The following is a 22,998-nucleotide window of genomic DNA, read 5'->3' on the forward strand; positions in this document are numbered from 1 at the left end:
CTAAGGCACTCAGACTTAAGCTTTTGAATTAACATCCAGCTCCACGTAGGCTTTTTTTAACCCCCCACTTTTGTCTTTAAATAAATCTGTCACTAATTATTTTGGTAAGGACATACTGACCTTGGAACTGAACATAAAATAATTCTATATTGCTATGTGTTAAGAGATTTATCATTTAAGCCTGAAATGATGTTGTAATTCTTCAAGGATTAATATTTATACACAGGAAAATACCAAAAGCCCACAAGAAATATCCTGAAGCCTGACCCAACTCTTGAAACATACAACAAACACCACAAGCACAAATTTGTTACATAAAGTACTTTATTGCATCACATGGATGTTGACATTTATTGCAATTTGTTTCTAGCATCTTCAAAACAACCAAAATCTGAATATAGACACAATATCTTTTTGCCTCAATAAATTGCAGCGCTTATCTCAGCACTTAAGATTTGGGTCAACATAAAAATCTGATGATGCCATCCTATTCTGGTGTCATATTGAGTAAAAACCTCCAGAGAGTCTCAAAGAATAATGCTCCTAATGAACAAAAAACCTCTCCTTTAAAACTTATCACAGGAGAGGGCATGTCTCCAGCCCACAATGGAGTGCAATGGAGAAAACTCTGCCGTGTTCTTGACTGAGCTTGCTCTAGAAGGCAAGGCAGTACATACAGCTGTGCTGTATGCTACGTGCTAATGCCAGGCTGGAATTTCTCTGTGGTACTACCTTGCCCCACTGAGACAACAACTCTGTCCCACACTAGCTTGCAGATCTCTCCATCACACTACACCGTGAACGTGAACATGCCCTGCATATATACGTAACAAAAAAACTCCAAGAGACATTTTTAGCTTAATGTAAAAATAAACACCGTATAAAACTTTTCCAAGAACGAGTCTTTATTTTGATGCTTTAGGTTTGGAGCTAAAGAAAGAAGAAATGGATTTCATTCCACTCTTATCAACTTTGGCCAGAGCCTTCTGAGCTGCAGTCATCTTGCTGTTTGCCTGTAAATGAAATGCGAGGTAGAACAAGTTAAAAAGCATTTTTGTAGGAGGGAAGTATAAGCTACAAATTTCTAAATACAGAAGTCAAACAAGAAGCTGAATCGCTTTTTTAGTATACAGCAGGAAAGATAATTTTATGCAGGCTTTAAATTGTAGGGGAAAAACCTTACAAAACAAATTTGAGATTATTCAATCAGAAAAATACTTGTCATAAATTGCTTAACCTCAGACAAAGACAGAGAATCAATTACAAAGACAAGGAGGTGAAACACCTTTGCCTTCTGCAGAATGAGATATCCCAACTCAAACGTTTACTTTGGGATAATCCCTGAGTGTACATTAAGAGGAATAATGCATGCAATATAACAGATGCATACTGTACCCTCCAACTCAATCTCATGATTATGTTGTCAGCAGGCTGAATTACAGCCTTGCATTACAGATGATGAATAATTCACACTGATTTATTATCAAAGTCTCTATGTGCAGTGAAATAAAGGGAAAAGAGATGGAAGAGCTAAGAATGAAGAGGGTGACCAACATTTGCAAAGCACTTTGAGGCCACTGGGACAACTTTCCAGACTTTTACACCTAAAACACATTTTATGAGCCACGTTTTATAGAGCTGACCTCTTTTCTTTCTTACATTTTAAAATGTTATGTTTTAAATCTCTAGCTGGTTTACCTATTAAGAAAACTTTGCGTTGACCTTTCTTTATGATATTTCTCAGTCTACAGGACTTCACAATTACACTACTTGGGATCAGCTAGAAGGTTGCGGACAGGATGGAGATATGCAACTGCAGTATGACTGACTGTGTTACTGTACAAACAAAAACACTGCCAAAGTTATTAAAAAAAAAAAAAAAAGAGTAGTATACTGTACGGAGTCCAAGAGCTATCTTTTCTTTCCCAGATTCTCTCATCAATGTGCTTCGTTATTTTAGAAGTAAATCATATTTAGCATTAAAAGGAATTCTCTCTCCTCGGTCTGTTTCTATTTTTATGCTCAGTTCAAAACCTATGTGTACAAAATAGAGAGAGGGTAAAACATGCAGATTTTACACTATTTATTACCTCCACTTAGGGGGCAATCCCCTAAGTTCAAAACAAGTGTGTGTCCCAGATACGAACAATTCTGGGGGGTGCTAGGGAAAGAAGGAATCTATCTGTCACCAGCTGCTTCTCTTTGCAAAAGGATAAAGAGTAGTCAGCATTAGTCTGAAGGTCAAAGACCAGAACAGAGGGCCTTTTTAGTTCCCAATGGACTGCAGAAAGATTCATTTTCTTTCAATGCTCAGAGAAACAACCCAGTGCAAGCCTCACAAGCTTGGCACACACAGACAATCTATTTTTCACATCTCTGCTGCTCTCCTAGGAACGGTACAGTGGCAAGCACCACTGGACTCAGATTTGAATTGGCCTCCAAACTTGTGTTGGAGCTGGCAGTCAGCAAGCTCAGTGTTGATTTAACTGTATTAAATTGACATAAATAAGTGCACAAGCAATATGTCTAGGTAAAAATACAGCCTGTCTCAGCAGCCCTTGGAATTTAAGTGCATGTTGCCATCATTGTTTCTTTTTCAGATAACCAAAAGTTATCAGGTTGCTATCACTCAGGCGTAGGATTTCTCATCTGAAGTTCTCAAAGAGCTTTGCAAACATTATCTGAGAATCTTAATGTGTCAAAGTCTGCAAGGTTCACTGGCGTGTTCACCAATAAAATACAGTCAAACAGTAACAGTTTAGAAGAGTTCAGAACAGGACATGAAGACCATAAAAATCAAATTAAACCTGAAAGTTCAAGATGATACAACTGCAGAGATCTGCCATTTGGCTTTTTTTTATCCCCCTCTTCTTGTGTGTTTTGGAGGAGAGTAAAAGGGACTCTGTGCTAATGTTAAGTTTTAATCTATGCTTTAACAAAACATGCATGAGTACAAGGCTGGCTTACCTTTTTGTTTTTCAGATTGCTGCTGTTAAACTTAGTATAGTCTTCTTCTGCTTCCACAGGGACATCTGATAATTTCCTTTTCTGAAATGTTAGAGTGATGAAGTTTCTCTGTCAACCACTTTTATGTGTACACACATGGAAGTTTAAAGCTCTGGCTTTATAAAGTAACCATAGCACCAAAACAGGACTGGCAATGAACAGAGGAATCTGCAGTAACAGTGGAAAGGTTTCTTTTTGTAATTGTCTTCTTTACACATGATTATATACCATCCCTAAAGTATTCAGAAGAGATCATTCAATGCCGTAGGAAGCATTTTCTTCTCCCTAGCTGTTCTGAAGAATGACTTTACAGGAATCACTTTAATCCAGTTTTTAATTTCCATGATTGTGTCTGTGGTGTCGGAGTCTAAATATTTAGAGAACCTTTATGGAGCAGCTGTTGGAAGTTAATTGTCTAGCAGCCAGGGAACCCAGACACTGGTCCCCACAGACTCATGGAACTGTGAAGTACCAGCAACTCCAGCATTACTGCTATCTGCCAGCACAAGTGGATCGTCATCAGGTCTGTTATCTGTTCGTGCACAACGAACTTCTAGAGAAGTGATTAGTTTCTACAGTTTGGCCACAATGAAACACTGACATAGCTCTGCTGGCTGCTTCAGCACTTGAATCCAACAGTACATTGAGAAGCTTGACTGTGCTTGTGCTGGGTGCTTTCTAAACTCAGAAATAATGGGAGTTAAGAGTCCTCAGCACTTCACATGATCAGGCTGTAAGAATGAATATTTCTTTCCATAAACTGTGAGCATGTGTTTAGTTTAAAGGTGAAAACTTTCTGGTGTGCTTCCAAAAGGGAAAAAAAGTATATGGTATTTTACAACACTGTATTTTTATTATTATTATATATCTGATATTACTACCCTGTCCTTAATATCCTGTGAAATCTAAGCTGTGGCCTTCCCAGGTCTTGTGCCAAAGAGAGTGATTTTGCAAGCAACTTGGATGGTACCGTACCATTTTAAGATCCTGTTTTATTCATTTTGTTTATGGTGCTTGTGATCTCCCTCCCTTCCCCCTCCCTTCTGGCACAGAAGCCAGGTCTGCAGCTTAGATTTCTCAGCTCTTAGAACCAGATCCAACAGCAGCCTTCTCTTCTGATTTCAATGGGATCTGGATCAGTCTCTCTGGGAGGCTGTTTACTGAGCTGTGATTACATTTTCAAATGACAATGTAACGAATAATGACTATTCTCCTCTTTTTGGAATCTGATAAACAAGTTTTTAAAACTTACAATAAAATGTTTGCATTTCGGCAAAGCATTTGCTGTTCAGTTGTAGCAGAGCCTACATATCCTTTGTAAGCTGTTATCGTCTGCCCATGGCCAGACTTGCCTATGCTGACAAACTGGACAGTATAATGATTACAACACAAGATCAACGGCTTACAATTAATACAGATAACATCTTTTTGATTTAATCATTAAACCACAACGTCCAGACTGCACCCAGTCTACTTGATATTACAAGAGAGAATCTGTCATAGCTTTTCTGTCAAGCATTGACATTTCTAAATCTTTCCCCCCCTCAGAATTTAACACAATTTCCAAACATGTAATTACTTTGCTATACGAGGAAATATATGTTAGACCCTTATTTGCAAAAATCATATACTTTGTCTGTCGATATACCTTGTCCTCATAAAGAGAAACCTCAATGCAAAGCGAGTAAGAAATTACAAAGTCAGTAAGTATGGTCTAAAGGAGACTCCAAAATTTAGTGTATGAGTCTGCCTTGCTCCTCTGAGGGTGTGAGATAAAGGAGAGATTTAAGCACCCAAGCTGCAAAGACTTAAACTCAGACACATCATGCACACCTTGGTCAGTGCTCTGAAAATTAATGGTATACTCAGTAAGATTTCACTGCCCAGCAACTGAACGGTTCTAAGCCTCGTTTCCTCTGTAACCCAACTGCTGAAATAAAACTATTTTTAAAAATAGAGCCTCGGAACTATCCCAATAGTATAAAAGCTATTCATACAGAATATGTAATGTACATCACATGTAGTTTAATATAGTTGTTGTAACATGCTTATACAGCTAATGAATATCAGTTGGCTCCTGATGTGTGTTTAATATTTCTTACAATACATAAAGATAATTCTTAACAGAATCAAAGGGCCAAGTAACTGTACAGCCAGAACAACTGTCCAACCACATGGAAATAACTTATATCCATGGATATACATTGGAGAACAAATGCTATTAATAACAGTAGGGCCCAATTATTCCTGCATGTGCTAGCTGACATACGGCTTAACAAAACAGTCACTGAACCGGCCAGAAATGAGGTTATTTTAGACTGTGTTTCGGTAAGTAGCAGGGACTTTGCAGGAAAGGTCATTGTAGCAAGTAACCTAGTTTCAGTAGACACACGGTGCCTCAGTTTAAATTAAATGAAAAGGAAAATCAGAAGTGAGGCTCTTGATCCCACAGGGGCAAACTTTGCAAACTGTTTGCCTTCTTTTCAAAAGCCAAAGCAAAGGGCTTGACGCGTGAGGGGAAGACTCTTGGAATGCAAAAGAAAAAGATGAAATACGTAATTTTGGATCTCTTACCTTAACAAAGTGAAGAATTTTGAAGGAAAGAGCTTCTCAAACTAAACTAGATGAATACTCCCCCCCCTACACACTCACACAGATGCACACATTTTCCATCCCCCTCAAGTAAAAAGATAGTAGTAGTAAGCAAAAATCTAAAATGAACAGGGCAAAAAAAGCATAAAGAAAAGATATTTGTTTTAGGCGTCAGGTAATACAGGGATAAAGGGAGAGCTGCCAAAAAGTCAAGCTGAGTTAGACCTTGGAAAGGAAATTAAAACAAATAGTAGAAGGTTGTTTAGCCACAGAAGCAAAAATGGAATCTAAAAAGCAAGGCTGCTACAAATGAATAGATATTAAAGCTAATCTAGGTCTAGCCCTAAAATGGAATAAATCCTTTGCCTCAATAAATTGTTTTCAGTGAAGATGAAGAGGTTAAATTCAGGGTTAAATTCAGATGAAGAGAAAAGAAATCACTCTGTTCAAAATAGAAGTAAAACCCAATATGCTGACACTGTTGGGAGACTGCCTCAGAAAATCACAAGTCCAGGAGCAAAACCTGGCAACCATTCTACTAGATAGGGACCACATTGCCACAGAGTAGCAAAACAACCATCTATTTGTGAGGAGGAAGAAAAAGTTAGAGTAGGCTTCAGCAGAATGGAAGCTGTGGGTGTGTGAAAGAAGGAAGAATAATTAAAGACACGGAGTAAATGAGAACTAAATGTAGGCAATACCTACTGACTTCTTTTTTTCCACAAAGATAATACAGTTTCTGGTGACAGAAAATGTAAGGGATTGCCAGAGGATTTGACGTGGTGCCACTTAAGCAACGGAAACGAAAGATGAAGATTGCGTAAGAATTTTAAGGTATGTAAGAAACTGTGTGAAAGGGAAACAAAAGCAAGTAATGCAGAAAGGGATGTCATAGAGATGGCATAGGGATGAATGAATATTACAAGTGAAGTGCCATGAACAATACCTATTCAAAATGTTCGTTAATTGTTAATTAAAGATAACAGCATGCTAACGTTCACTGAATGTAGACCACTGAGTAGCATTATGAATACCTAAAGAGCTTGTAACACTGTGAAGGAAAAGCAGAAGATTGAAGGAATTTCCAGTCTTGAAGATTCCTTCAAGACTGGAAACATTATATACAGATGAAATGTACAGAAGTGTAAGGTCGTGTATACAGCAACAACCTGCATGAATTTCAGTGCAGTGTAGAAAAAAAAGACCTGTGTGTCTTAATTGTTCACTGCATGACTATCAGCTACATCACCCAGTAAGAGAGGCAAATGGGATTCTAAGATATAATGAGATAAAGTACTTCTAGTTAAGACCAGAAGGGATTAATGCCATCATATTGTATCGGTAAAGATGTTACCGTGAAAAACTATATCTGATCCTGGTCACCTGTTTTCAGACAATTGAGTTCATCTTGGAACAGGTGCAAAGAAATGTTCCCACAATGATAACAGAATGGAGAATCCATCTTCCACAAGCAAGTTTGGCTTCACAAAATGAAAACAGAAGGATATATATTTTCCCTTTACACGCTGAGAGAACTTATGTTAGGGAGGGAAAAGAGCCATTTCAATTAAAACAAACAATGATAATGTTAGCACAAAACCACAAGGGAATAAATTGGCCACGAATAAATTCAAGGTGGAATTTACAGGAAGGTTTCTGAGCATCAGAGGAATGAGGTTATACAACAGTCTTCCAAGAGAAGTAATGGAAACAAAAAATCTTAATGAGACTTACAGTGGAGAATGGTCAGTGTAGGAGAGATTATCCAACATGGTTGTCTGGGAATCCATGACCCAGGAGGTCCCTTTCAGGGTCCTCATAAATTACATATGAAAGAAAACCTATGAGGTCATAGCGTCCCATCAACCTCAATAAAACTAAATGAGCAAAACACAAAGGAGAAGACTGCTGACCAAAAACATAAAATAAGTCTCTTTCCCTCCCCTTTTTTAAACAACAAAACCAACCAAAATATTGCTTAACATAAAATATAAAAGTACCTGGTAATGTTCTCATGTTATTTCAGACTGTGTTTTTACAAGGCCAATTTACTCATTGTATTGCACCCAGTGCTTGGCCTAGTTCAGTTTTAATAACAATTCAGAGAAACTAGCTTACAACATACTATATCTTTTAATATCGTTCTCCTTAATGCTCTCCTACCTTCAGTGGTGGCTCTGGTGAAGGGCTTGTAAGTTCTGGGAGACTGCAGAACAAAAAACTTTATGTTATAAATTTAGACAGCTGAATGGCCCAACTTTTAATTCCTTTCCCACAAAGGTTGCTTTGTGTATCAGCACATGGCATATGTTTGCAAAAAAAGTGGCTCATAGATCTTGCCTGTATTTCTGACTCAGATAACTGAAAAAGAGCCAGGCACCATGAAGAAACATGGGCTCTTAAAAAAAAATATCTTAGATTGGGCAGTCCTAACAGGAGAAACCCACATTACTTTTGAAAATTTTGGCTATATTAGTAAGACGATTTTACAAAGCACATAACACCTCTGCAATCAAACTCATAAGACATGGGACTTCTGAGGTGTACACTGAGCACTTCTGTAGGCCACAACAACAGAACACAATGAACAGAACTGAATGGAGGGGAAAGTACAGGGTGCCAGTGATGCCCCAAATAACCTCTGCTGCTGGACAAGAGCACCAGCATGAGGACGCTCTCACCTTACAGATTTAAGTATAAACTAGCATGTGTTACATATGTGAAATCAAACCCCACACTACTGAGTGAATGGGGAAAATTGTATTATTCACTGTAATTTTGATGACCAAACACCAGTATTCAATAGAAATGACCAAAAGGATATTAATGCATGCCACATAAAACTAGCAGCTAGCTGGAACAATACTTACCCTAAGTATTTTGACAGCTCCTTACTCAGATCTTCAGGAATATATTCTGATATCAACCCGTGGGCATACCGTACATAGTCTCCAGGAACAGGGCAGGGAATGAAAAGGAGAAGAAAAAGAACATTCACATTATAAAGCCATGCTGTCTTAGCCATGTCGTATGCACTACCATAAATCATAAGGTTGAACTAATAGTAAGAGACTTCTAATGGATACACTGTGATGGTTCTCTGTGTTGAGTAGTTTATGTTACATGACACTTGTAGGTTTATTTAAAAAGTAAAGACTTACTACACTCACTTTGTCAGCACATGTTATTAATATCTGCTCTATGTACTTTACAAAAGCTGTTCACTTTCTGAGAATACTAGATATCATGTATTTTTCCGAATAAATTAAATTTTAAAAACCTGCAAAAGTAAAAAGCTGACTCAACAGAACATGCAATCATTAATTTTAAAGCATCTGGATCTTACAATTATTTGGCAAGCGCTTCAGTACTAAAGTACATTTTCTGGCTTCAACTGAAAACAATTAGATGAGACAATGAGTCTATTTCAAAGTCTTGTACTTAATTTCAGTACTTTACGGAAAATGCCAAGGCCTATCTAAACATCACTGGCAAGACAGGATAATTATCTGTGGAAATATGAACTACTAGAAGCTGTTTTCAGTACAGGGCACTCCTGCTATAAATGTTTTTTCTGAAAGACGGGAAAAAAAAGTGACCCTTTTATAACATGAAGTCCTAAACCAGATCTTTTCCGGTCACGTTCTACACTCACACTTACTGATCACGGGCTGGAACTTTCAGACTTGCTGTTGTTGGGGCTGCTAGGGAGTAACTTTAGCCATGCACAGGAAGTATTTGCCAGACACACATTAAGCTAAAATCTCACCTCCAAATTCCATCTACAATAGGCCAGCTCTATCTTTTTGTATGACTACACACTAAGAGAGATAAAAGGTACATGGTAAACTGGCCTCAGGGTAGTGAAGAGCTTTTTTTTTTCTGCAACATAGTTTCCTCCTTTTTTTGAATATCTAAAAAGCCCAATGCAAATTGGCACCGAAGCAGAAAGCATTAACCAACTGACACCAGCATACGCATTTTGATCAGACTAGCAGCAAACTCACAGTATCTCCTGTCTGCACTTCTCTTCCCTCCACTGCCTCAATTCATCAAGTCTTTGTCACTCCCTAAGCCCATTTTAGGGTCAGGAGAGAAGAAGAGAAGAATAAATAATTTAAATCCAAGACAACTTCACCTTTGCACTTAATATGACCAATTTATTTCTTAAGAAAAATATTTCCATCATTTCACTCTTTGCATTATGACACTGAACAGTGAGGCCAAATCAACTGCTATTATAACCCAAATACAAAATCAATTTTCTTTGCATTTCTGCCCTGAAGGAATCTTCACTGATTTCCTTTACCAATTTTAAAATACCACTGTTTGCCTCACCTTAGCCTTGCTTTGTCATTAACCTCCTGTCAGACACCAGGAATAGTTGTACACCTCCCTTCTTTGTCTTCCTAGTGAAATATTCAAGTTTCATATGTTGAATCTTCCCTCCTTTCCCATTTGCACCCATTATATCCTCCCAAGTTTTTGCCCTACAACATCTGTAAAAGCTAACTACAATACCCATCTATTTATGAGGTACTGGTATTTCATAATACCGTTATGCAAGAAGAAATTTTCTACCAAAATAAATTGCACTGTCATGGCAGTGAAAGGATCAGACAAGAAAATTAGGCTTATTAAAAATGAGTGTTGAGTAAGGTCCATTTGACTTCCTGTCATTCACCTTGTTGTATACAGCGGGGCTGCCTCCGAAACTTACCTATTTTTAAACCCTGATATTCCCTACTCAAATGCTGCTCTTTTAAATCTATACATCTAAAAAGAGAAATATATGCATGTTTTTGTAAGTAAGCAGGAAGGTGGAAAAAGCACTACAGATTAGCTATTTGATTACTCATTTCAGAGAAAGTATTTAGGCATAGTCAAGACTGTCACTGTCAGGACAGGACAATTTTCCGTTTCTTTAAAGAAGTAGGGGTAGGGAAAAAGGGTAAAAAGCTACTGTAAAGTTAAAGTAACTTACAAATTTTGCAGCTTTGTCTCCCTTTAAAAACCATATATTACAACCCCTGTTCTATAAAACTGTCGAGCTGCCTCTTAAATCTCATTTATGTTGTTTCCTTTGATATCATTACTTGGTAACTCATTTTCCACTTCGTCAGCAAGTTGCTTTGTTTTCCTTATTTTTCAATGGCATGCAGACTTCTGAATGTCTTAGTAATCAGAAACAATTTGCCTTTGTTCATTTCGTTCTGAACCTTTCTTAATTTCCATTAGTGTCCATTTTCAGGTTTCTCTACACAACTTCATATCCCAATGACATTCAGGATGCTGCCCTCCCCAGCAAAAAGGTGACTAGTAGCAAGCAGGATCACTCCAGACTTTTTGGTATCAGCACTGTCACTTTCAGAGAGATTTAATATGCATACGCTGCTGAAGTTTTTGCCCTGAGTAAGTGTACACATCTGTTCTGTCCATTTGTCACATAAAGCAACGTTTTTAGTCTATGACTGTGCCTTTCTACCATCCTTTCTCTTCTAAGAGACTTCTATCAACAGCATTTGCATACTAATAAAAAAAATAGACTTTTCTAACACAGAGACTTTTATTGTGTGGATACTCATACATATTATGTATGGTCTCAGTTCAGTAAAGCACTTCAGCATATATTTCACTGAGAAAACATCTTCTCTGTAAACTAAGAAGAAGCCAAAAGAACCCCAGTTGTGATCTAATGTCAAGGACCCCCCGACGAAGATATCAAAGAACTCAAGAAACTTCAAGAGACACAGCCACAACATGTATGGGTTTTTCTGTGCAAGGAATACATTTACTGCAGAGACCACTTTCAGTCCATTTTAGATGCTAATCATGTATTTTATCTGCAGGTATGTGGTTTCACAAAAACTGAATTCATTACAGTGCTTAACAATGGTTAGTTTTCTTACCTTCTTCAGCATCTGTGATCTGTTTACCGCTGATAAATGTAGGTGCCTGTACCCTTTCACCTACAGATATATTGTTGCTTTTAAGTGCTTTCACTGTTTGATTGACCTATAGGAAACCACAGAAAGAAATGTCTATATCAGTGTTGTTATGCACATGTTAATGCAGTGACAAAGCTCTTGTAATTTTGTTTCAAGCATATAAAACACTCAAGTTATGGACTGTGGTGAAATTTAATATACATTTGTAATGACTAGCATATGAGCTCAAAAACGCAACAAAGCTAGCCCGTTTTTGAACGTGTTGCCTTGGCAACACAGCACCACTTTCGTGGCACCCTAAGATGCGATGAGCTTTTCAGATGTAACAGCCACCCTTATCCAGGTGAGAAATACACCTGCTGGAAGAACAGAGAATGCCTCAACCCAGTTGGATTGCAAAGGCAGCCCCGACGGAAATCAAAGATTAAGACCATTACAGGGCACTGTGATACTGTACCTAACGCAGAGATCACTGGCAAAGAAATTTTCAACACAAACAGACGCCTGCTCAAACATTCAGGCATTCATTGGAAAGGAGATAACCCCCAGCTTCATCGGTGCAGAAAGCAGACCGGATTTTCTGCTCGTAGCATCATAGTAGAGGCACGTCTACGTGTAAAATTAGATACACCTTCTTTACACCAAAACACAGACAACACTGAACTCGGTCATATGAGTTATTTCTTTTCAGCATACTGTACTGACTTCTTGAAGAGTGTGGTGGGATTAGGATAGCAGCAACCATATCAGGACCATTATGAAAGACTCTGCCAAGACTTCATGAGGGATCACATTTACAGCACAAACCCAAGCTGGACTATCTGTCCAGCTTTAGGGCACGGCAGAATTTAAAAGCTGCAAGGAGAAACACTTTAACCCTTCCTCTAGCCCATTGGCAAAGCAGATAAGGCAAGAAATAAGCCTCTCAGTTCGTGCAAAGCCGACAGAGCACAGCAATAAACTCAACTTCAGCTTCTTCTCCTGCCTCCTCACTTCAAATCCCTTTCACACCAGCCCCATCAAAATGAGAAATGTAGCAAACCTGCCATTTCCCTAATACCTCACCCCAGTCCTGCATGCAGCAACTGCAGTTTGCTGTCTATCCTTCTTGCACAGGACATGTACTTTAACTGAGGGATGCCACATGGCTCAAGTACAGATACGGACAAGTTAATCTGCATTTTCCATTTAAACATAAAGCAATTTAGAAAGCAAAATAGAAACGTGATACCTTTTTCTTTAACCACTTCAACGTCTTCTCTTGGCTGTACTTGTGAAATTTCTGACTGCCAATCTCTGAGATAAACCAAGAAAGGGAAAGAAAGTCATGACTGGTTTAGACTGCATTTTCAATACACTTAAAATCTTCAGAGTTGTAGACAGCGCACGGAAGTTAATTTGCAGCTTGCACATGTTTGATATCAGGGCAAAAAGTTTCAAAAATATTGGAAACATGGAAAAATAAACAGACTGAGCTGATATGCACAAGTTTGAACAACCTAACAATCTTTAATTAGGCCCTAATCCAGCAAAGCACATATTTTATTTATATATGTGTCATCTTGGGCTGCCTGAATTCAGTAAGGCTCTTCTCAAACCCTTGTAATTTGCCAAACCATCACTACCCTGTGTCACCAGACCGGTCATTTTAACCACACCGTTTGCAACATAAAAGATAGTTCGCATGACTGCAAAAAACCACACAAGCACCCACAACAGAGTATCTTAAATCTTTGGCTTATGAATTCCAGCACCTTGTAGGGGGCCAGGAGAGTTGGGTAGGGAAGACAAACCATTTGCCCTTTCAATAATCTCTCTTCCTATCATTTCTCCACTCCCATTTCACAGGGTGACTATTGCAGAAGTTTTCTTCTATCCCCCTTTTACGTACTTTAACAGAGTGTCAAAGGAAAATAAAGAACTAAAATAATGAAACACACTCCTAGTGGGAGGAAGTACATGATTCATTTATGATTTATTGAGCAACATAAATTAACTCGATGATATAAGAATTTCAAAAAGTGTTTCCCCTGTGATAACTGGGGTACCACAAACATATGTGAGTCAGGATGCTGAGGCAGAGGAGAGAGAAAATTGCAAAAGCTCATGGAAATTTCAGGATAAAAATTATTGAGCTTTAATTCACAGTGCTCCGTTTTAGAAACGGAACAAAATGCCTAGGAAGATTACACAGGAGATTTCAGAGCCCACTGTGTTTGAATCTATTTCTTCAACAGGTATTTCAATAGCTTTTAATCTCCTGTATACCGTTCCCATAAATACATACATCTGTTTCATGTCATTTACTGACCCAGTATCATATTCCAACACTAGGTTCATGGAGTTTCCTTCTCCCCTTGCAAACAACAACATTATTTATGATTGTTTCAGCATTTCCTTCTTTGGGGTTTATCTTGGCTCTTCCAAATTGCATACAAATATCTAACTGTTATGTGCTCTTTGTGTATGCATGGTAGGGGGTACGGAGAGGTCGGAGAAAGCTGTTTACAAGATAAAGTTTAAATCTATCTCAGCACAACAGCTGTAGAAGAGTAAAATGCAAAAAATTCTTCAGAGCAAAAAGGAAAAAAAAATGCTGATATATACTTTGCTTCGTGAAGTTGACGAGTTGCAGGTAAAATTGCAGCTGTGACAGTACTGGCTGCAGCCTTCAGGACTTTGAAGTTTCTAAATGGCTCTGAAAGAGAATCAGCAGAAATTGGGGGAGACTGTCTGTATGCTTGAACCTGCTTCTCAAAGAGCTAACGTGGTTTGGGCCAAGCACAGTGAGTACAATTCACGGATTCCTCTCTTATCTGAGAAAGTTCGAGGAAGGGACATTCTCCTGCCACCATCCCCCAGCCCATGCTGAAAAGTAATTCTAGTCCAGATTCCCAGGCAGACTCCCCCACAACAGCACGATTCAGAGTGACTCAGTTAGAGAAAGGAAACGTAGAACTGTGAAGCCATTTTCATTAAAACATGTGAAAAATAATTACGTTGAACCCTTCAGAGATCACTTTGTTTGAAAACATTTTGTGTGCTTGACAGCTTTGACTATTAAACTCTAGAAACTGACAATATTTGAGACCTCTGAAGAATTAAAGTGAGTTATGAAAGTCACAAACTGCTGACAAAAGGATTCAATATTGGAACGTGGATTTAACATGTGATGCACATTTGATATTGGTGAGAGTTAGCGACTATGTTTGATAATATGAGTATATATTGGAAAGCCTTTTGTTCCCTAATGTGTCTGGTGCCTATAAAACTGGTCTGAGACATCTGGAAAGATTGGGTTTGAGAAATACAGATGGAATATAAGTGGTTCTACAATTAAATAATATGTTCAGCGATCGGGTAATCGCTATGTAGACTTGGAAGTTTCCCTGATGTATTGTTGAGCAAACTGCCTAAAGCACATTTTAACATCCATTTTCTCAGTGTTTTCCATAACTCAGAAACTCATATGGCCCCTTTTTTCCTACCTTCTGGGAATACAAGCTTGGCAATATTACTTAGTTATTCTAATCAGGTAAGTTTTCTTGGCTCTTCATGTTAATCACATCAGACAAGATCACAGTGCAGTTTTTGCCTTGCAAAATGAAACAAAGAGTAACACTCTAGAATTGGAGTTCATAACCCTTTCCTAATCCTCCTCTATTGTACTCTTTATCCAATCTTTGAATTCATTAGCAAACAACCTGCCTCACCCAGATTCAGCAAGCTGTAACACACCCTTTCCCCAACTACTAAAGCAGGTAAATGGGAATTTAATCCAGCAAAATGAATTTTCAGTGCCCTTCAACACTGAGGCCAGGGAAAGTGGACTTTCTGCTAATTCACTAAGTGTAAACTGTGAGTGCTCTAGGGTAAGAATTTGTTATACAGATGTTAAAAGTCTTAAGATTAAATTAAGAGTGAAATAATTATGTTGTCAGGTTCTGCCAAACGGATCAGAGTTGCAGAAGACCGAACACAACAGATACTTCTTGCCCTAAAGCCCTGCTCCTTAAATGAGAAAGGCTACGTAGTAGACAAGTCTTAGAGCTAGAAAAGAGTACATTAGTCATAATATTGGTATTTTTTACAGGCAATAAAAGAGATGTGAATATGAAACACGTAGAAGGGCAATGAACAGAACGGTGACCTGTGCATGACAGGCAGGCAAGCACTGATGTGTCTGTTGCATAACTGTAGGTTTGGTGTTCTAAAAATTGAAAGAAATCCTAAGAGCAAGGCCTAATGTTGTTACTTTCAACACAACCCAAACATGAACAAGAAAAGCAGCAGCAGGTACATGTCCAAGATTATCACACACAGCCAGAGTGTGCAAGCACACACAACGTTAATGTCAACAGCAATCCTTGTCCATTACGTTTCAAACCAAACAAACAGAAAAAAAAACAAACAAACAAAACAAAACAGAAAATGAAAGTAACTGCTTTAGCAGTTAATATCATTTGCTGACAAAATGTCCTAAACTGATTGGTGTACATAATACATTATGAAAAGCATCAATACAAAAAAACAAAAACAAGCAGCAAAGAATTTTCATTACTATCTATCAATACAATTTATCAAACAATGCTCTGGTGGACAACAACTGCAAATACGATTTCAGTCTAACCTCTGTATCCATTCTAAGATATAAGATCTTGTCTATGGCAAATCTATATACTTAGTTATTATTTTGCTGTTAAAAAGGAAACACTTATACTGCCCAGAGGCAGCACTGCTGTTTGGAGGAAGTGCCTCTTCAGAAAAATAACGCTGGCTTTGCCCTATATTCCTTTGCAAAGTTCTTAGTTTGATGGTCAAAAGGATCTGGCAGGATTTTTCACCTTTTGAGGCAGCAGGGCAGAAGTTTAGTATCCCTTCTCTCACCCCTCGCTCCTTTGCCAGTATTGGACAAGTTGTAGAGGACACTAATTGCCTAGAAGTTTAATCTTAGTTTTTACTGGAAGCATTTATCACTCCATGGGAAAGCAAAAGCAGTTTTGTAGTTCAGATAGCTCTGTCTTAAAGAAGCCTTCTTGAAAGTCAGAACTCGCCCTAAGAAAAGGGTTGCCTGCTCCCACTGATCCTGAATGTAACTCAATGCTTTCCAAAGGCTCTTTTGGAAATCCAGGACAGCACACAACTCCAACTACCCCAGTCCCAGCAAAATGTAACAATTGTCTCACTGCCCAGATTTCCTGCGGTCTTGTTAAAGTGATCATTTTCAACGGAAACATGTCCCACCCTGAAGTTCAAACTGATCCTTTTGGGGAAGTAACTGCTCTGTATTAATGCACATGTACCATATCATACAGGAAATATTTGAGCTTGTACATCAAAATCCTTCAGGAAAAGTTCACAGTCCCCTATCTTGATGCTCTATGCAGCCTAAAAGAGGTCTGGCACTTTACTCAGCAGCACTTTTCTTCTTCTATCACCCTTCCTCAGCCCATCTGTAAAGGAACAGCTAGATATTTCAGATTATATATATATCAACAAGGGCAGAGTGCTTCTTGAGAGCATATTCATAGTATTTCTGACTTTTAATCTGTGTACCTCTACTACTTGGAGGTGCTCTATACACATAAAGGGTCAGGCAGTTAACATTTTTTCACTTGTTGGTAGATTCAGTGTTCTCAAAGTCCTGTACAGGTAGATCTCCACTATCAGAAAGTCAGCAAACAGAAGTATAATGCCCTGTAAATGACTGAATGTAAAAACTGAAGTCTTGCATCTTTTGCAGGTCTGCCAAGCTGCAAAAATTATTATGTAATGCCCCTTTCTCTTCCCCAGAAAGTATATATTGTCCTCAAAATAAGAGCCCCCTGTACCAAAGGGAATTCTGGACAAAGCTTAAGGGCACTATGTATAGAATTGATACTTTGCTATTTTCTTCCATTCATCTTTTCTCTCACAGTTATGAATCCCAATCAAGGTTTGCATGTAAAAAATTAAAATAAAATTAAGTCTTTGAACTTAATCCCACAATAAATTATGAAAAGCTAGAAAACTTGTGCTCTCCTTTCTCAGCAGTATATTCACTCTTCTTGAGCTTTGTTCTGCTTATTGTTTGAATGCTTTGCTACAAAGGGGAAAAAAAAAGTCACATGGACAATGGTTTCACTTCTTCCACACAAGACTATGCTACACTAAAGAAAGACTTTAGGAAGAAGTAAAACTTTTATCAAAAGGCAAAGAAAATTCATAGCACATAGCCAGCTCTGATCAATTTATCATTTTTATGCCACCAAGCAGGAAGACTGCACAACTATTTTAGCGTTACAGCAGATAATCTGAGATCCACATTTTACTATTCACAATACTGTAACGAAGACTTCTAAGCCTAAACTTCTGCTTTTAAAATACAGCTTCATCCAGCACCTTAAGTAAAGCGAAAAACAGTACTTAAATCTATTTTGTAACGAAGTAGCACTAATAAATCCAACCTCCCCTCCCTCCCCCGCCCAAATCTTTTCACCTTTTTCTTCCGTTACATGATGTATGGACTGTTTAACATCTGCACACTTCAGCAGCAATGGGCAATAAGGGTACTCCGAGTCTAGCACAACTTGATCCAGTGGCTGGAACTTTCCTTGTTGCTGAAAATACATCAAAGGAACAATAAAAGCATTATTACAATGTTAAGACATATACATATATGCATATAGAGAAATATATATGCATGCAATTGCCACAGTTTTAAAATAAAGTATTTAAAGAAGATCATATTTTGAATGGTACCACATGACACATTTAGAAACTGATTACAAAGCAAACTATAAATATTTACTTCAAACCAGTAAGTAATCTGCAAAATGCTGAACTCTTCAATTACTGCACTTAAGAGCCTGAATTTAAAACAACATGGGGAGAAGCTAATGTGAAGTACAGCGAGATTTTTTGGAAGATGACATAAGACACAGTAGTCAGTGTGTGCCAACAGTGTTTGAGACCAAAACCTGTTGGATTAAACCCAGTGTCATAACTTCCATTCAAATTTTGCTTTTCCTTCCATAAAAGATAAATCTCAAAGGAGCAGGGCAGCTTCTGGAACACACTATTAACCTTTCACCTCTGCAAAGTCAATTCCAGTTTGGCCAGAGTATGCATATAAAGGGATTTTGGCACAACTTAAATAGCCCCACACATGACAGAACCATCAAACAAATCTTGTCGTTGCCAAACAATGCATAATCATTCAGCACAGTTTGGCACAACTGGCAGCCTTCTCTTTGGAAAGCTCCTTCAGCGCATCAGTACAAAGACTCAGTGAGTTCTCCATCCTTGGAGAGCGCAAGGTCTCAGGAGCCAAGGCTGAAGTCATTACAGCGGTCAGTATGAAAAAAGCACTTGGGTAAACTGTTTTCATTATTAATTAATCCTCTTACTAAACAGTCAGAGGCTTAATAAAAATAACCATCCACTGTTAAATAAGATTTTTTTTTTTTTTTAAAAAAAACAACCCACAAAAACAATGAATTTCAATTTGTTTCTCATGAAAATTGAAAAGGTACAATTACAATGGCAAAAAGATTATGATGGGCAGAAATAAAGCTTCAGTGAACTATTTCCCATGGATAACTTAGCTGCACAAACCACTTTGTGTCCAGAAGCAAGACAGCCATGTTCACCTTGTGCAGCAACACAGAGCCTAAGCTAAGATTGGATAAGACATGGCTCTGCTCAGAAAGCATCATCTCCCACTATCAAAACCAGAGGATGGTGCAAAGAATGATTCTACAATACTCAGAAGGTATCTGAATACTCATTAGTTCACACCAGAAGTGAATGTGCTGTATTCAAGCTGGCCTTGCTTGAGACATCTGCCACAAAATTCTCAAGACTTCACTTTACTGAAGGATACACTAATTTAGGCAGGGCACTGCAGGAATGCGTTTGTCCTTAATTAGGAACCCATAACAGCCCTACGAACTTACCAGGCACCATTGCTTGGTTTAGAAAACCCTTCCAGAAGGTACCTAAGAAGCAAATGGCAGTATTGGATGCTTCCAATGCAGAGAAAACAGCAGCAAGGTCATCCTTTATTCAGGCTACCTCATCACTGTCACAGTGACAGAGGAGATTTACTCTTTCTCTAATTTAAGTTTGGTTTATAAAGCTTTCAAAGGAGTGCTGAATTCAAACAGAGTGCAATACCGAGAGAAACAGCTCAGCTATTCCTGTGCAATGAGTTCTTCTGATGGCCCACCCTACAGCAGGAACAGAGCAAAGAACAACTGAACACACTGGCACACCCTACACCATAAATTATTTAGAAGTAATTACTTAACAATAGGTTACTATTACAAATGTCTAGTAGGACTTTATTTCTTCAGCATACATGAATAGTTTTCCTGCATTCTCCACCTGCAACCTAGAGCAGAAAATAGCAAGCCACTTGATAGGAAGTGCTCTTAGAAGAAAACCTCTTAGGATGCATAAAGTGAAATTATTGACCCCATGAAATACAAAACGAGGATTAACATTTTTATTTTATGCTCTCTTTTCACAGGCACATTACAAACTATAAATCAATAATATTGCCTAGGAGTTTTGATACATGTTGGATATTTAAGTAAGGTTTTGCAACACCCTTGATAAATTGATTAACCCATTTATTACTCATCTTTTGGATACTTGGTCATCCCTTTGCTATTGCATGATACACCAGCTCAACAAATACTGTTTGTAAAAAGGCAATGTTTCCTTTCAAGTTCAAACTGCCACATAAATGTTTCTTCTTCATCTCCCATAGCATCCAAAATCCTCTTTCTTTCTTTTGTTTCTCAGAATGATTCATCTACTCCTTAGGACGGGCTCTAGTTTGTTTTATTCTGATGACATCTATCACTTTAAATTCGATAGTTCTGGGATAGACTCTCACAAAAGGACAAAAGATTCTCTGCTTCTCTTACAAAGAGGGGATTAGGTTTTGTTCAAATTGCAAGCTGACTCCTGGAATATACTTCACTGGCCAAAAAAAATGGTGAAAACAGAAGTATGTCTAGGGTGGACATCTCTGTTTTAAAAGCAAATTTAATTTCCCATACTATGGAAGTCCCTGTTCATAAAATTAACATAACTTCTGCAGAAAATGAAGACAGAGATAATTCTTTCTCCTGAGAATTCCAGTGAAAAAAAAATAAGCGGGCTTACCTCCTTGTCTGCCTTTATGAGGTAATAAAGTATCAGGAATAAGGGGTCCATCGGCGTCACAAACAGCAGGCGCCCATCTAAGTGACAGATATACAAAAATAAGTTCAGTACCAAGAGACATGAGTATATTGCTTGGCCATTTTTTAGGATGCTTGTCAGGACCGTGGGCAAGAAGAGTGGATTTTTTAATGTTAAGTAATCCAGTATTTCAGTAAAATGGGCAAGAAAATAGTATTTGTGATTTTATGTTAAAAATATAGACAGCTCAGTTCTCAACTCTGCCAAACAAAAGCACAAGCTCTGTTGCAGGTTTTCTGGCTTCAAGCACTCTCAGTTTTCCCTTTTTCTGGACTGTAATAAAAACAGCAAAATTAAAGCTGCCCTCTATTGGCAGATTTGGGTGTAACAGAACCTTGTTTTGGGATACCAGATAGACCCAGTATACTCCACTCCAAATACCGTGCCAGAAAACACCATGCTGGCAGCAGAGGATGGCCATGCAAGAAATAATTTTGAGAGATAGTTAAGTTGGAGCTGCCTTTCATTTGGAAGGGGAGAATCTGCATATAGTCTCCTAATAGAACAAAAGACACTGCAATAGATCAGAAAATGTTTGTGTTTTTTATTCAAAATTACAGAGGAAGAACTTGGTCTCTCCTTGAAGCTGACACCTCTGCCCCTATGAAGTTCATTGCAGGTCAATAGCTCAGTCAGTCTTTCTGTATAATTGTAGATAATTGGAAATAAGGAAATTCACTAATTGGAGAAAATAATCAATGTCAACTTGACATTAATTAGCAAACCAAAGGCAAATAAATGTAATTCTTTTTTAATTCACATGATTTTTTAAAAAAGGAAATCTTATTGCAATGGCCTAAAGCTGACAAAAGATAGGGTGGGAAGGTGGTTTGGTCAAAGCTCACACCCAATCTAGCATCTGCACTGCTAGCATGATGCATTATAGTGTGAAGTCCCTGCAATATATCTGTATAGCCAAATTAGCCTGGGGATCCAGTTTACATTTATCTCAAAGCTAATTTCAATTCTTCTTTCCAGAGAGAGTACCAAGGACATGGCTATTATGGGACTATTTGTACGGCTTCTGACAAGCCTGAAGAATCCTAAATGAACCCTTGGCTGGAGCAGAATGGGCTCTCACACTGTACTCTGTCATCTTCCTTTTGCAATTCTGTAATCAAAAGCTAAGCCTAAAGGTGACAGCCTCGAAACGTGGTTCTAGTGCTGTGTGAGCTCAGTAAGACAAACATAAGGCACCTCACATTTATATCAAAATGATACAGATCAACCCATGCAAGCAAAACCAAGATAGGTCTAGGGCATTCGGGGTTAAAACATTTCTCCAACTATGTGAGTTTGTAAGCTGGTACTGTCACATGCTAAGACCCTGGAAGAAAACTACCCGGATTACAAGGGAATACATTTCCCTGACAAGAACCAGGCAAAAACAGCTCTTAATCTCAACACTACAGCCATTAGCTGTGGAAAGTACCTGGACTACTTAATCATAAAGCTGAATGTTTTGATAATAAAAATTGGAGGAAAAAAAATGCTAGCCACTTTCTTAAAGTTTCAATTTAAATGCTTTCAACTGTACCTCCAGGAAGAGTATTTTTACTTGTTCTAAGGAGTTCAGACTCACAGTAGGTGTATAAAGACCTCTGTCCTTCTCTGCAAATAATAATGAGATGATTTGCTTTTAACTGCAAACACACAACTTTTTTGTGTTGTTTTCCACCTGACCACTGCGAAGATGCAGCGGCCCAAAAATTCAGGAAAGAAAATCCTCCCTTTATATTTTAAAGGAAACTGAAGCAATTGCTCCTTGAGGCAAGTGTTTCCAAAGGGCCAAAGCGGAGGTTAGAAAAAGAAAAGGGAGAATACAACATGGATGTAATTGGGAGCAGGGAGCAGACCTGGTCTTTTGGCTCCCCCCCAGATGGAACAAGAAAAAGCTCACAGACATACTGTTTGCATTGCTATACACACCTGCAAAGGATGTTTAAAAAATAACACACATTTGGGATATTACCATTAAAGAAGGCACATGTCTGGTAAGGTTCTTTATTTATTTATTATTATAAATGCTCTTTTTTTTTGTAGTTGAAAATGGACAAAAAGGGTATACGTTCATCTCCTGAGTTGATACTTACTGCATGGTCTATGGACGTCCTGGGAGAGAAACACTACCCCAGTGACACCTTTATTGATGAAGGATTGTTAAAGCTGTCATGAGTGGTTACATAAGTTTCTTTCTCATTTTTAGAAAGATCACGGA

The 22,998-nt window shown here is 38.2% G+C and overlaps 1 protein-coding gene across 2 annotated transcripts in view; it reads right to left on the bottom strand.

Moving 5' to 3' along the window:
* Positions 1-244: 244 nt before the first annotated feature.
* RNASEH2B (ribonuclease H2 subunit B) overlaps positions 245-22,998 on the bottom strand; it is a 38,591-nt gene continuing 15,837 nt past the window's right edge. Inside the window, exons 4-11 of one of the 2 annotated variants that reach the window (XM_084303146.1) lie at positions 20,703-20,779; positions 18,025-18,145; positions 12,778-12,842; positions 11,508-11,613; positions 8,469-8,547; positions 7,762-7,804; positions 2,968-3,048; positions 245-1,013 (exon numbers count right to left, since the gene is read on the bottom strand). In XM_084303146.1, the coding sequence (XP_084159272.1) occupies positions 906-1,013; positions 2,968-3,048; positions 7,762-7,804; positions 8,469-8,547; positions 11,508-11,613; positions 12,778-12,842; positions 18,025-18,145; positions 20,703-20,779 (680 nt within the window). In that variant the 3' untranslated portion in view covers positions 245-905. The remainder of the gene's footprint in view (positions 1,014-2,967; positions 3,049-7,761; positions 7,805-8,468; positions 8,548-11,507; positions 11,614-12,777; positions 12,843-18,024; positions 18,146-20,702; positions 20,780-22,998) is intronic. The other variant, XM_084303145.1, reaches the window with a different exon arrangement.

Source organism: Netta rufina (assembly GCF_964035555.1).
Source record: "Netta rufina genome assembly, chromosome: 1".
Lineage (NCBI taxonomy): Eukaryota > Metazoa > Chordata > Aves > Anseriformes > Anatidae > Netta > Netta rufina.